We start from the raw sequence: 15,686 nt of genomic DNA, 5'->3' as shown, positions 1-15,686 counted from the left end.
TTTCCTCCTCCTTTTCCTCTCTCCCCTTCTCCCCCTCCTTTCCTTAATCACTTCTTCGTCTTCTTCTCCTCCTTCTTCGCGGTGGAGAGCCGAGCAAGCGGCGGCGATGAGACGGTAAATTCAGTCACTCCCCCCCTCTCAGGCTTTCTCCGAGATCAAAGAGTCTCAAAGCGCAACTTTCTCGCTCGCTCGCTGGCTGGCTTGTTTCAGGCTCGTGGATTTGTGTGTTGTTGTTGCTGTTGTTGTTGGGGGGTTTTTTTGTTTGTTTGTTTGGTTTTTTTTATTGCGTTGATAATAGTTTGTTCATTGTGCAAAAAACGAGGTCGATCCAGTCTCTCCTTCTCCTCCCAGCACTTAGTCTAAGAGCAAGAAAGCAAATAATAAAAAGGAGTAAAGCCCCCATACATACATATACACCGGATGGGAAATGTCAGTCACTCCTCCACCTTCCAAACAGTCACAGATCAAACAGTGTCACCACCGGAGAGGACTACTTTTCTCTCTTGCTCTCCCTTTTTTTTTTCTCCACAAATCGAAGCTTCTTCTGATACTAAATATAATGCAAACACATTTTTTATCATGGATTTTTTTTTGGTTGATCTTGATCTGCAACAGAAGAAGAAAAAAAAAAAAAAAACAACACACAAAAAAATTGCCAAAACCAAGAAACCAAGAAAAACCCCGGAGAGTGTGTGCAAAGAGGGAGGGGGGGAGGAAGAAAAGACATTCACTGAGTGGGAGAGATTAACGTGAACTGTCCCCCCCCCTAAACTCCTGGGAGAGAAAGAGATCCACTCTCCCTCTCTTCTCTTTTCACTGAAATATAACACACATTCGGATCCCAGGGCTCTCAGACAGTCTCAACTGATAGACAGACACATCGAGCTGCTTTTCCTGCTTCAGTTTGTTACTCCTCCTCCTCTTGCCCACGTCACCCTGACAATTACAAATAGGTCTCACACAAACCCATACCTGTCAATCTTTTTAATTGCTTTGTTTTCATTTTTTTTTTCCCTTTCCCAGAGCTAAACAATATGACAAAAAAAGAAGTCTTAATACAGCGCGGCATAAAAGATTCCTCATGTGAGACACGCGTTGAGGGGGTTGTTATTATAATCCACTTGCTAAAGTGCTGTGCAAGACGCATGTGCTGATTTAACTTCAGCAGAGGTCTTGTTCCAGCAAACTTAAAAAAAAAAAAAAAAAGCAGGAGATGATACCTCGCCGTGGCACACGTCTAACTGGCATTGAATTAAAAATGATTTGTGGGAGATTACAGTTCATCCTTACTTTTAAAATACCAACAGATTGCAGAGCAAGAACTGCAGCATATGAAACATGCTGCTAATAGATTTTGCACAGTATGTGTCTGGGGATTTATATAATGTTAACTGCAAGAACAGAAGGGTTCTTCCCTTTCTTTTGTAAGTCAAGAAAGCAAATAAAAACTACCCAGCTGATTCCTAAAGGAAAACGCTCGGAACTGCAATTTGGCTCTCTCTCGGGCAGAAAGGGATTTAAGTCTTTCTTGCTTTTAATTATTAATACCGCACAATTAAGCGATGAGCTGTTTATACTGGTAGGATGGAGTTAATTCTAAGAATTACGCGGGAGCTCCTCCGACATCGGTGCAACATCTCTATTACACTCCCTCCCTCCCTCCACGCAGTTGTACCAAGTTGGGATTGGCGGCTCCATCACAACATTTACTTTGGTCCCTTGACCCAGTTGATTTCCTGCGCAGGTTCCCGCTCCCAAATGTATTCTGTCAGCGAGAGGCTTTTTTTTTTTTTTTTTTCTTTTTTAAGGGGGAAAGGGAAAAAAAAAAGAAAAAAAAAAAGGTTTCCTGGCAGTAACCGGGAGCGTGGGGAAAGCCCCTGCGCCCGGAACAAGCGGAGTGCAGCCCGTTAGCCGGGGGCAGAGGGGTGCCACCCGCGAAGGGCACCCGCGCGGATCTCCCGGCGGCGGGAAGAGCTTCGCCTTTTAAAATCCCCCTCACGCGCCACCCGCGGAGCCCGCGCCTCAGCCGCCCCAACGGCCAGAACCGCCACCGCCACCGCCGCGCGCACCCGCGCGCGCCCCGGCCACCCCGCGCCGCGCCCGCGCGCGGTTGCTAACGGCTCGGGGTTGATTCGTACCACCTTGCGAGGAAGTGAACGTTTCGCACGGAAGGGGCGGAGCCTCCACCCGCAGGCAGCGGCTCCTCGGCGGCGGTTAATAACAACATAAGAAGATTAGCTGCAACTTCTCTCCACTTCTCTAACCTTATCGATCTGATAATTTATCGTGCTTTCTATTTTTTTTTTTGGTAGAAAACCTTTTTTTTTGTAAACTAAAGAACGGGGGGTGTGGGGGGATCTGAGGCGTTTCTCTCTGTCTCTCTCTCCTATTCTTTAAATCCCTTAGTCAGAGGCAGCGTGCAAATTAAAAGCAACCTTTAGGAGAAAATCCAGCCTTCCGTACATCTGCCTCCCTGACAGAAACAGCACGACCCCAGTTGCCGTCCTCGGGCGCGGCGGCGGTGGCAGGCAGGGGCAGGCAGTGCCCGTTTGCGTGTGGTGAGGCGGGTCAGGCACAGCCGGGCGCAGCCGCTGGCGGCGGCGGGTTTGCGGGACGGACGGCCGCGAGAGAGGGCCAGCGTTGCTCCTCGGTAACGCTAGCGGCGGCAGAAGACGACCGGCTGCCGGGGACCATCTTGCCGCTGCTCTTCTGGCGGCGCTTCCGTGTGGCGGAGGGGCTGGCTGGGTGGGGAGGACGGAGGCAGGCTGCAGCTTGACTGCACAGGGCTTTATTTACATACACAAATAGCTGCGTGCGGAGAGTTTCTCCTGCCGGCTCAGTGGCGGTGGGTCCTGCGAGCTGCCTGGAGTAATCCCGAGCTGGAGCTCGCTCTCCCGAGCGGGGTGGGAGAGGAGAGCCGAGGCAGGGCATGAGTTTTAGCGCGAAAAGCGGCGCTTTGCTGAGCTCCCGCGTACCGCGGTCCTGGTGGTGGTGGCGGCGGCGGCAGCAGCCGTCCTGCGCCGCGGCGGGTCTCGCCTGGTCCTACTTCGGTGGCAGCCGGCCGCGGCCCATCCTGGACATGTCCTACTCCCGTCACTTTCTGGATTTCCAGGGCTCGTCCATCCCCAGCTCCATGAAGAAGCTGGTGGTGACTAAGCTGAGCCAAAACTTCAGGGAAGCGGTTACCTTGCGGCAGGACTCGCCCGTGCCACTCCCGGGAGACGGAGACCTCCTTGTCAGGAACAGGTGAGCGCCCGCCCGCACCCCCCACCCCCTCCCCCCCGCGCCCCGGCCCCGCGGCGGCCCCCGCCGACTTCTCGCACCTTGTGGCCTGCTCCCTCACACATGCTCCCTCACTTTGGAGACCGGCTCCAAAGTTGTACCAGCTGCCATCTGGCGACTGTTAATTTAATTTTATTGTTGTTGTTGTTGTTGTTTGGAACGGCTGGTGCTACAGTCCGCTCGCCCCATCCACATGTGCGGGGGTGACACTTCCTCCTCCTCTGGGGGTGCGTGTGCTGCTCCAGGCGTACGCCTGCCCGAAAGAGGAGAAAACGCCTCCGGGCCCCAGTGCCAAGGCGGGGAGGAGGCAAATTTTACGTTCAGTGAGCGCCGAAGAGGTTGTGAGAAGCGGGCCAGCGCTTGTGAGTCCCTCCCAAGTCCCTGCCCGGGCTCGTTACACGCACGTAGTCCCCGGGGGCGTGAGCGTGTCCCCATCGTACCCACACAACTCTCGGGGACGATAACGTATAGCCGCGTGCCCCCGACGTCGTGGTGTGCGTGCGAGCCAGCACCAGCCGCTCTCCTCTGTGCGACCCTGCGCCTGCTGCCCCGCACGCCTTCTCCCTTATCCCCCGCCCCGGCGGGGCCCGCCCGTCACTAACTCTCAGTCAGCCGTGACTCACCGGGGAGGCAGAGGGCCGGGGCCCGCCGCCCTGGCAGCCCCGGCCGCCGCGGCACCACCCCCGCCTCTGCGCGCCAAAAGCGGGCGGCGGGGAGGGGGCAGGGCAGCGGCCCGGCCCGGCAGCGCCTCCGCCGCCCTCGGCCTCTCTCGGTAGGACGCGAGCAGGCAGTTGTTGCCGGCTTTTAGAGTGAAGCCTGGTCGGCCGGAGAGCGAGGAGGTGACATTTTGCTTAACATAATACGCCGTAAATCCTGCGCCAGCTCTAGGACTGCGCGTCCGGCGCGGTGATCAGCTCGCCATGAACTGAAGACTCTGAGGGCAAAATGTGCTTTCCCCCCTGCTGCCTCCGTAAACCTGTTTGTTCTCAGTGGCTCCTTCCTAGAGGCTGTGGTTCCTTAAGCTAAAAGTAAGCCTTTTAAAGTTCAGAGGTTTCTCTGCCCACGAGGGGAAGCTGAAACTCTGGGAACTTTGGAGCAGACTGCGTGGCTGGCATGGAAGAGCGCAGCACTCTCAGGTTCTTGTCAAGCAAGGAAATCGTAGTAACACATAGTTTGCCATGCTTTCCGTTGGAGTTTAAAGATGTTAAGAAGCACTAAATTGGCTTGAGAACAGTGCTGGAAGTTCTATTAAGGCAGTGTGTGGCTGTGCGTATGGCATGTGTGTATATGTAATCTGTAGCGTGTGTCCATGTGTAACACATAAATACAGAGTAAAGAAGGGGTAAGGAGAAAGAACAGAGACTCTTCCAGGAGCTGATGAGAAAGCTTCAGTGGCACTTTAATCCGATGCTGACATCTCCCAGTAGGATTTCTGAGACCAAAATTCCCTCCAGACCTCAGAGTCTAAAACATTGTGTTGCTGCATCCACTAATGACCATGAAACAGCCATCAGGCTAAATTCCTGTTCATGGAACTGGTCAGAAGACCTGAGATACAAGGAGCAAGTTTCTACTCGGGTAATGCAAGGCAGAGGGACATCCTTGTTTTCTCAAATCCCCTCCCCCCCTACACATGCCCTTGGAGTCTTTCTTCCGCCCCCCCGTGAATTTTTAAAATGTTGTTTGGGTTTTTTTTTATATGGCTTCCAGTGTAACTCTTCCTTTTTCCCTCTCCTCCCTCCCTGTGCTGGGTGGGCTCCCTGTGTGCTAGGGGGACGTGCATACCTCATGGTAAAAGGGCTGAGGCGCAGGGCTTGCACCAGACTAAAGGCTGGTCCACAGATTCAGGCAGGCAATTACTGGGTTTTAACACATCAGCCTATTACACGCACGTTCTTGGACAGACACATGCACAAGTGGGGATGGAGGGGAGGGAGAGGTGAGTGATGAAGTCTGGATTTACAGTTTATATGTTTTGTATTATTTGGGGTTCTGTGGCATTTCCTCTCTATTTATTATTTTCTGGGGAATAACACAGAAGACACGGGATCACGTTACTGAAAAACATTCTCTATGTAAGAGCTGCAGCAGAAAGCAAGTTCTGAATGTTTCCCCCTCTCTTGTCACTGGGGAAGCGTTTTCCCATCCCAAAAGGATGAGTCCCTGGCTTTATTTAGGGTTTTTTTGGGGTTTTTTGGTTTTTTTTTTTAAAAACCAAGCCCTAAATACAACTATACATTTTCTAATAGGTAGAAACATACAATTAAACCCAAAACAATAAAGGACTTGAGTTCCAAGAGTGCATTTGTGGATTTGTTCATTTTAGTCCCAGTCACGCCCATGAATAGTATTAATTGCTTTGAGCTTTTTATGCAAAACAATCCTCATCCACCACAATAAAATCTGGGTTTGGATTTAGGGGAATGGGAAATTAAAATGTGCTGAGTTCCTATATCCTTTATGGATAGATATTTTAAAATGAGATGCAGTTAGGAGGAACTTTCTTCCCCTCTTTCTTTTCCTTTAGGGAACCAAGCCAGCAACCCTTATTTCTACTTTTTAATAAAGAAAAAAACTAATCCATCCTTTATTTAGAAATTCTTCAAAACCAGAAATCGATTTAAAGTATTATTTTTTTTTACTTCGATTCTGTGTAGGAGAGGAGGAGGAGGGGAAAAGGTGAATAAAAAATCCTTGATGAAGCTATTTAAGCTTCATATGTCCGTTTGTCCTGTTTGGGTGTGTGTGGGGGGGTGGTGCAAGGTTCCTCCGTTTTATTGCAGGAGAAGGACCAAAAGGCTGGAAGATTTGGGCGTTCTTAAAGTTGTTGGGGGATTTTCGAGATTTTCTTGAGGAAGTGACACATTTCGTTTCCAAAATACCTGTAACGATTTACTGTTGGGCTGGAAGATGGGGAAAAAGTTGGTAGAAAAGGGAGTAAGAGGGGCTGAGAAAGTTTTTGAAGCAAGGGACGAATGGATCACAGTGGGAAATGTGGAGGACTATTCCTGCTGAGTGTTTGGTCTAAATAATGTTTTTCTTGCATAGTACTGGTTTGGATGACTTTGTTTTGTCTGCGTTTAAGGCTGTGGTGCTGGTTTTCAGTGTCTCACGCTTTGTTGTGGTACGAAAAGCAGCATTTCCTCCCCTCGGCGGTGTCCTCCTGTTTTCTGTAATAAACAATACGAGGGGGTTCAACACTGTTGAGTATAAATAAAATGAGTGATTCAATGTGCGTAATTATTTTGGGAAAAGCCAATCTCTAGCTTCCCCCCCCCCCCCCTCAGTTTTGCATCTTGAAATGTTGAAGGAGCAAGCCTCAATTAGAAACTGCTAAATTAAATAATACATTTTAAGAAAGAAAGTGAAACAAGACAATATGAAAGATTTGGAAGGGTCTTAAAACCCACTGGCACCCCCAGCAATTGTTACTTTTGTGCTCTCCTTTTCTCAGTCTCAGAAGTTAGTAAACTGATCTTCAACTTGTAAATCGTACTTATTCCTACTTTTAAAAGCAAAATAATCTAAGAAACTGCAGGCATGTCCTACCACCTCCCTTCTGTCAGCTGGAATGACAAGGCAAATGAGACGGTATGTTTGAATCCAGACGCTGCGTACGATCGTTTTAATGTGCGAGGAATCTAAGAGACTAAACAACCTTAAAAAAAATTAAAAAGCCCGTACAATGTGAACAGGAGTTTTGAGTTTGCACACAATAAAAAGGGAGTTTAAAAAAATAGGGGGGGAGGGCTGGACGGCAGGCTGTATTGATTAATAATGATGAGCCCAGGGAGAACCATTTCCCGTGGCCCAGCAGCCCCGCAGAGACGGGGAGGGAGCGGGTGCGTGTGCACGCGTGTCTGTGTGTGTGTGTGTGTGTGTGTGTGTGCAGGGGGGCGGGCGGCGGGGACGAGCCCCCCGCGCAGCGGAGCAGCGCACACGGCTTTGTCCGCCCCGGCCCCCTGCCAGCGCGGGCAGCGGCGGGCAGGGCTGCCCGGCCCGCCTGTCCCTCTCCCACGGCGGAGCTCCGCCTGCACCCATGCAGCGCCCGTTCCCGGGCAGGGCCGAGGACGCGGTGCCCCGGGCTCACCGCATCCCCCCACCGGCGCCCGGCCGCCCCAGCCCCGCGGAAAGCCCCGCACCTTGCCCGGCGCGGCGGGGAGGCGGCCGGGCGGCACCAACTTGTGCGCCGCGGCCCCTGCAGCCGCACGGACAAGTTGCGGTGCAGCCCGGGCGGGGAAGGATTTGCATCCTCTCCGGCTCCAGAACAAAAGCAGCGATGCGTGCGCTGGAGTCCTTCTCGGCAGCGTCTGGCCCACTTCACGACTTGCCCCTTCTCCGCTCGCAAAGTTTTTGGCCTCAGACAGTTATTTACCTGCCTTTGTGCTCTCCCCGCTGCAGTGCAGCGCTGAGAAGAGGGGGAAACTCCTACAGGGAGGACGACGGGGCTTGTTACTATTCCCACTGCTCTGCTCCCCCGTCTCTAGGGTGCACCGCGCCAGCCAAGGGCACGGCTGCTCCGCGCCCTGCGAAAGCAGATGTGCGCCGGTAGCGTGAGGAGGGAAGCTCAGCTCAGCGGGGAGCGAGGACCTGCCGGTCGGGTTGGGGCCGGGAAGCAGGGGAAGCGCCCGGGAGCTGGCCTGACAGCTACCGAGAGCCCCCAGTTGGGCGAAGGGATGGGACCGGGGAGGGGGAGAGCACAGCTCTCCGCCGGCCTCTGACCCTCAGCTCCCTTCCACAGAAGTTGGGGTGTCACAGCGGGAGGCAGCTAGCGCAGCGCCGGCACGTCTCGCCTCGGTGCTCCCAGCCCTTCTCCTTGACGCCCGAGGGACACGGTTTTCCTCGGAATCTGCTGCTCCGTTACCCATTTTTATACGTCTTTTAGCAGTACGGCATGGGAGTTACATTAAAGCAGAAAAATTGGGGATTTTTTGTACCTACGAACAAGACGTAGGCATTTTTTGTTGCGGCTGAGAAGTGAATTAAAAGCAGAATTAAAAAGAGCAACAGTCACTTTCACCTATTTTATGCATGGATATGTTTATGTCTACGTGTCTTTTTTATATATAACGTTGGTGAAAGTTTGAGGCTCCCCATGCTATAAAGAATTAAGGAAATCAAAATGAGCAAAACGGTTTCAGTTCTTCTTGCTCTGCATGCAAGCAATTTAAAACTACACACACATATGATTTGAGCCTATTGCTAACTGCAACAATTAAAAGTGCGCTGTTTGCATACTTCTGCAGCTTTTTTGCATGGTATCAAGTACACCTTTCAGGTCATCACTCTTATGTGTAGTAACAGTCCTGGTCTTCTCTCTTGCATGTGTTTCTTTCTGACATTTTCCAGTTAGCAGAATCTTCCCCAGTCTCGCTTTCCTTGCCTGTACAGAGATATTACTAAGGTTTTTTTTAAAGAAAAGTGTTACTAAAATATTTTTTGCGTTTAAGATTGATTATAACTTTCTTTTAGGCATTATCCCCTAGTGCTTAATCAAGTTGTGAGAATGTCTCTGTCTTTTTCTTAAAAAATAAATAAAATTGGCATCCATTTTCACCTGTTAGAGGTCAGTAGGACTTGATACTCAGTCTTATAATTTTAGTCCCTCTGTGCAAGGTTGTTTTGATGTGTTGCAAGTAATTTATATAAAGAAAAATATTTTAACATTGACATTAGCTACATCAAAAGGCAAATTTGCTGTAGTGACTCCATCAATTAAAAAGTACTTGCCTACAGTAACATGACCTTGCAAATGACATCGATAGTTAATATGATCGTTAGTCATTAACAGTATTATTATATTCAAAAATGTAAATTTGTTGCCAGAATCAACATATTTACCGCTTTGCATGCTTTATTCTTTAGTGTTTTCACATCTTGTATAAAGTGGTCAATTAATTTTCATCCTTTAATCTTGTACAGAATTATTTTTGATTTGCTTAGTTTGGTCAAATGGACCTAAGGAAAATATAAGTTGGTTTTTATTTTGTTTTGTTTTCTTTTAGCAAATTTATCTTTAATTCTAGAGTAACAGAATATAAACTACTGAAGTCTGATGGAAGTAGTCTCTGGAGTGTACTCATTATTCAAATATACCAATAATCAGAAAAAAAGTCTCATACTTATCCCACAAATTTAAACTGAAGGTTTTGCATATGACGAAGACTTGGTAAGGAATAAACCTCGTTAATACATTTTTGTTTTCTTCTAGATTTGTCGGCATTAATGCATCTGACATAAACTACTCAGCTGGTCGATATGATGCCTCAGTTAAACCCCCGTTTGATATAGGTTTTGAAGGTGTCGGTGAAGTGGTAGCATTAGGACTCAGTGCTAGTGCTGATTACACAGTGGGTCAAGCTGTGGCCTACGTGAAAGCAGGTTCCTTTGCTGAATACACAGTTGTGCCTGCCAAACAAGCGGTTCCTCTACCCTCTGTGAAACCCGAGTTTCTTACTTTAATGGTAAGTGGCGCTACTGCATACATCAGTTTGAAAGAGCTGGGAGAGCTGTCTGAAGGCAAGAAGGTTCTGGTGACAGCAGCGGCTGGAGGAACAGGCCAGTTCGCTGTGCAGCTTGCAAAGAAGGCAGAATGCCATGTAATTGGAACCTGCTCCAGTGATGAAAAGGGTGGTTTTCTGAAATCCATTGGCTGCGACCGTACGATCAACTATAAAACTGAAAATGTTGAATCTGTTCTTAGGAAAGACTACCCCGAAGGTGTGGATATAGTGTATGAATCTGTTGGGGGAAAGATGTTTGACTTGGCTCTTAACTGCTTGGCTACCAAAGGGTGCCTGATAGTTATTGGGTTTATCGCTGGCTACCAAAACCCTACTGGCCTCCAGCCCATTAAAGCGGAGTTATTGCCAGCAAAACTATTGAAGAAATCTGCCAGCGTCCGGGGTTTCTTCTTGAACCATTACCTTTCCAAATACAAAATGGCTCTGAAGCACTTGCTCGAGATGTATGAAAGAGGAGACCTGGTTTGTGAGGTGGACTTTGGAGACATGTCTCCAGAGGGCAAGTTCACTGGCTTGGAGTCTGTATTCCGTGCTGTAGATTACATGTACATGGGAAAAAACATTGGAAAAATTGTAGTTGAATTACCTCACTCTGTCAACAGTAAGCTGTAAAAACAGAACAATGATATAAATCAGAAGAGAGAAAATGGGCACTTTATGCCTCAGAATTACTAGAAACAATTTCTTTTTTTAAGCTTAGTAATGGATATTATATTAAAAAACAGCATTAAGGTGTTAATAAGAAGTTTTGTGTTCTTTTCTTTTCTTTTCTTTTCTTTTCTTTTCTTTTCTTTTCTTTTCTTTTCTTTTCTTTTCTTTTCTTTTCTTTTCTTTTCTTTTCTTTTCTTTTCTTTTCTTTTTCTTTTCTTTTCTTTTCTTTTCTTTTTTTTCTTTTTTTTCTTTTCTAAGTGCTTAAATTGGTGGCTGTAGCATGGACTTAATGGGCCTGTGTTTGATTCTGTCGCTTAGGCTAGCGTGAGACAAGAACGTTGTTCTTGACAGAGTAAGTCTTGACGCACAGGCAGATTTAGTCTGTCAGATTGGTTTGATAATACTTTATATATAGTTCAGCATAGAAAAAAAAAATCTTTCAGCAATTTTGATTCCCTGATTTAAAAATAAAATTGTTAGAACAAGATGAAGTAAAGAGTTGTATCTTGTGCTTGCTCTATTAATCTCTTGGAGTTTCTGAAAAAAATTATGCTCTTCATTTTTTGTCACAAACATGATAATCGTAATTCAGTTGCATCATGGATCATAATAATATTCCTTTACTGGTTACACAGGGAACATTTATCCTCCAATTCTGACATGTCAGGAATATGAAGAAAAGCAACTTGACTTTTTTTTTAATTATGTCTTTCGTAACTATAAACAACTGTGCAATTTTCTTTTAAATCTTTAACTACAAGTTGCAACATAATCTCATTTTCTTGCCTTTTCATTTGCTTCTGTTACTGTTTACTGTCCGGTCTCCCCTCCAGTCAGTGTTACAAAATTATTGGGGTGGGGTTTTGAGCCATGTTCATGCGTGTTCAGGTCTTTTGAAGTGTTTTGAAGATTTAATAAAGTTAAAAAAGCTATTTAAATATTTGTGGCATTTATTCATATTGATATGGTTCTTGCTGACTAGCTCCTCTGTAGATAATCTCTGTGTTGTAGAGTTCTTTGACCGATGATTCCTGTTGTGACTTCCCATAACCAGACTACTGCTTCTACTTTTACTGAATATTGCTTCTGCAGAAGCCCTTTTACAAACAGCAAGACCATTTTAAATCTACAGTCACAATACCTCACACACGTACTGACGCTCAGCCATAGATTGTGTAGTGGGTGCAGTTAAAAGGTTTTGTAAAGTTTTGAAAATTTTTCCTCACTTAATAGATATTATTAATGGTACATACAGTGGGAATTCCAGCTAGAAGTGTAATATTTTCCAGAACAATAAAATACTTTAAGTATGCTTGCTCTACATCTTTTTTCCATAGCAAACGTTTCAGATCTTAAAGGCTGATTTTGCCACATCTTTTGAAATTATATACGTTTGTATGCAGTTGGAGACATGGAAAGTTCCTAAGATCATACACCTAATAATAAACGTAATGATAGACTGGTAATGGCTAGGGGTTGAAGGAAAAAATCCAGGGTAAACTCGATTTTTGGGCATTATTCAGGACTGATTGCACATGATATTTTTAAAAGTAACATAGGAGAACCTTGTATTTTACTCCATAGTACAGGCAGTAGAAAGAGTATTTTTAACTTTGATTTAGCACATTTTAATTATAAATTTTTTAGTGTATATGTCATTAGCATCCTAAAGAATCGTATGCAACAAAGAACTGTCCCTTTTTTGGGCCATGTCGGACTACTGGGTTTAGTCTCACTTTGGAGGATTTTGAGGAAAGGCAGAACGGCTTGAGTCTTTGTCAAGCTGAGCGTCAAACCGTTATGATTTTTGTTTTCATCACTATCTGCTGTTAGAAACATACATCCTATTTCCCCTCTAATATTATAAATATTGTGGTGTTTTGTGTGTTTTGCATAATTAGAAAGGTATATTGGCCTTCCACCTGTATGCTAGAAAGATGCAAACACTCAAGTACCATACAAGATCAGACCATACAAAGTTCTCACTATTTTATTCCTAGGCACATGGTTTCTTTTCCTGTTCAGAGTAAAGGCAATGCCCTTGGGCAATAAATGCATCTTAAAAAAAAAAAAAAAAAGCAAAAAAAAAAGCTGTTTGGGATGTACTAGGGCAAAATAATAATACAATTGGTTACATCTGTGATATGTGCAGAAGAATCACATGGGTCACAATTTTCCAAATTAAGTTCCTGCAGTTAAATGCCAAAACCCATCCAAGTGGCTCAGTTTTCATAGGTGTTGATCACTGTCAGTGCAATAGATTTAGCTATTTCCGAGGCAGGGAGTTCCAAATGTTTTTGTCATAAAAAATTCTTCTTGTAACAGGATTCAGTTTAGACATACAGCATTCTTCTTTCTTTTTAATATGTTACTTCATATCTAACATTGAGTAATGCAACTGCCCCAGGCTCTTTCACTAATCAAAATAAGGGAAGAGAGGAACCTTTGGAAGGTTCACACATATATATGTATTCAAATATGACATTTTGTTGGTTTTAATTTTGACTCCAGGCTTATTATTTAGCACTTTCATACTGCTTACAATGTTAATAAAAAGTTTAAATTTGTTATCTGCGGAACTTGTATGGCCAGTGTACTAATTTAGCGGCCCTTTTGGTGTTTGGATTGGGCTGTGACCATTGGGCTTGTCCTTTTCATCAAATGCCTACGTTAAGCTAAAGGGGTAACTCAGGGTATATGTGATTGCTCTTCCATGAATGAATCCAGAGTGAAGAAGGAATTTTTGTTTTAAAAGCTATAACTTCTATCATCTAGATTGCTGAAAGAAAGCGTTATCAACAGGGAGAGGGTGAAAAGTATTTCTGAAACACACAGATAAGGCTTTTCTGCTGAGATTCATAATAATTTTCTGTTTGCAAGGCGGGGGGGGGGGCGAAGCCAACTTCTCTTTATTTAAAAGTATGTTCTGCAAACTTACAGTTATGGGAGCAGGGCTGACTTTGAATAAGTAAGCTATGATGGATTTAAATAATGTTTAAATATTAGATGGATAGGAAAATGTATATGGCATGCACACACTGAGAGGTTTAAATGATGATAGGACATTGAACATACAAGGAAAAGAAATACTGTAGAGTCACAGCAAGGGATTAATAACAATACACTTAATATGCTTGCAAAAAAGGTGTATTAAAAGCTGTGTGCACAGTGGGGACTTAAATGATTAAAAATAATAATACATTTGCCTGGGAAGTACTAAGTATACTATATGTAGAGAGCAGGGATTTAAATAATAATACTATTAATAATAGCAGCTCGTTGAGATGTGGTTGCTAGCACTACATCCTAATTTTACCTTTCTAAATGAATTTGCTACAGAGGAATCTGGCATTGTTTGCTGAGGCTAATAACAGAATTTCCCGTTCCTACACACATATGCTTCCATGGAAAAACAACAAAGAACTAGATGAAGAGCTGGCTTTTTTCCTGAGTCTGTCACATGTGTGCGTACGCACGCGTACACGGACACACACGTACTCACTCTCTCCTGGCCTGCAACCCTCAGCACATTTTACAGATATGCTTCCTACTTAATTGCTATGCCGGAATCTCCTAATACCTTTTTGAATTAAGTTAGATTTCTACCAAGCAATAGTTTGCTACGTATTCGTACATGTGCATACGTCTGTGTGTATATAATGTATATATTTAATAAGTGGATATGAATAACTGCTGTGTCATGTAAATACAAATAATTACAGTCTCTCAAGGAAAAGTTTGCAGTAGTGTTTGCAGATATTATATATATTCCTACTTCTGTCTGAGGAGTAAAGAAATTTCTCTGCTGAATAGCTGTTAGTATCTATTTTACAAGATTTACTCATTTTCAGGTACCTAATGTAGCTGCTAGCATGCATGCACAACAATACAATTTATATGGTAAATGGAACCAAATAATGGCTTCACTGAATGTTATGGCTGCACTGAAGGGAAATGTCACGGTAAATAGCTGCCAAATTATGGATCATGCCGAAGTGTCACAACTGCACTAAAGACAAATAGCACTAGAGGCTATTGCCACTGTGACGCATTTGAGTTATGAAGAAGAGGAGCAGCCTGATGTGAGCCTCTTTGTGTCCTCATTATAGCAAAGGGTTACTGGTGCAGTGTACAAGAAAACCTAGTCCTATGTGGTGGCTAGTTATTAATCTGTTCTTCTTGAATCTAACAGCTGTAGCAAACCAGAAAATCTTTTCCTTGCTTTATGAATACGTATACGCACACACAAACAAAGAGAAACCTGCAGGTTTTATGAATGTAAATGTGTACGGGAAATGACTGGTAATGGAAAAATGTTGTAATAAAATAATCTAATCAAAGAATATTATTAAATTTAACATCGTATGTGTCTGAAAGCTTTAGTTGCTTCTTATGCAGATAGATGTGTGAAATATAAGCAATAATGCACTTTCTCTCTTTGTAAAGACTTGAGTAGTAAGGACATTACCAACTAAATTGCTTCTTCTAAACTGAAGTGTGTCCCGGTTTCTTTCATTTTAATGGGAGGGTAATAAAGATGAAAGACTAACATTTTAACTGATGGATCCCTTAAGCTACAGAAACGAAATTTATTATGTTTTGAGGGAATATGCTAAATCCTGAAATGTGGAAAGAAGCAGGGAAATCCCAGGTAAAATAAAAGCAAATTAACCTTTTTTTTTTTTTTTTTTTAATATGACATGCTTTTATGAATGGAAAACTACATACTGCTCTTACCTAAGCTGAGAAAACAATATTGGTCTCTCTTTGGGGCAAAAAAAAGGGGGGGTGAGATATTTGGAGGGAAAAAAAAGATTTGAAAATGGAGGGCCATTGCTCAGCAAGTGGTCTCTTCTTTCTAGGATCACTTTTCAAACCCTGCCTGCAGTGTTCAGGGAAGTGAGTTTGACGCCCTGCACACTATTGTACACACCACAAACGTACCATCCATAATACAGCACAATTGTCAGTCGCTGTTTTACAGAGGGGCCAGGGCTGAACAATCATGGTGGATAAATTACTTTTCTGTTCTACAGCAAGTGGCCTTCCTACCATGTGAAGCTTAAGGTCATTGGCAGGGCAGCGAGGGGGAAGCTTATATATTAGTTAACTCTAATGCACTAATAGTGTTCAGATAGAGGAACTATACCAATTAATTACAGTTAGGTTTGTTCTTCAGGATGGGGGTGATGGCTTGAAGAGTTACTGTGCTGAGATACATATGTATAT

General features: G+C 44.6%; 1 protein-coding gene across 1 annotated transcript; it reads left to right on the top strand.

Annotated features, from left to right (window-relative positions):
- Nucleotides 1-2,158: 2,158 nt before the first annotated feature.
- On the top strand, nt 2,159-11,389 carry PTGR3 (prostaglandin reductase 3). Its single transcript, XM_075744556.1, has 2 exons — nt 2,159-3,246; nt 9,494-11,389. Exons 1-2 carry the CDS (start codon nt 2,930-2,932, stop codon nt 10,416-10,418), a joined length of 1,242 nt encoding a protein of 413 aa, XP_075600671.1. The 5' UTR covers nt 2,159-2,929; the 3' UTR covers nt 10,419-11,389.
- The last annotated feature ends 4,297 nt before the right edge of the window (nt 11,390-15,686 follow it).

This window comes from Balearica regulorum, chromosome 2, assembly GCF_011004875.1.
Source record: "Balearica regulorum gibbericeps isolate bBalReg1 chromosome 2, bBalReg1.pri, whole genome shotgun sequence".
Lineage (NCBI taxonomy): Eukaryota > Metazoa > Chordata > Aves > Gruiformes > Gruidae > Balearica > Balearica regulorum.
The sequence above is the reverse complement of the archived record's forward strand: the minus strand, read 5'-3'. Positions and strand labels throughout refer to the sequence as shown.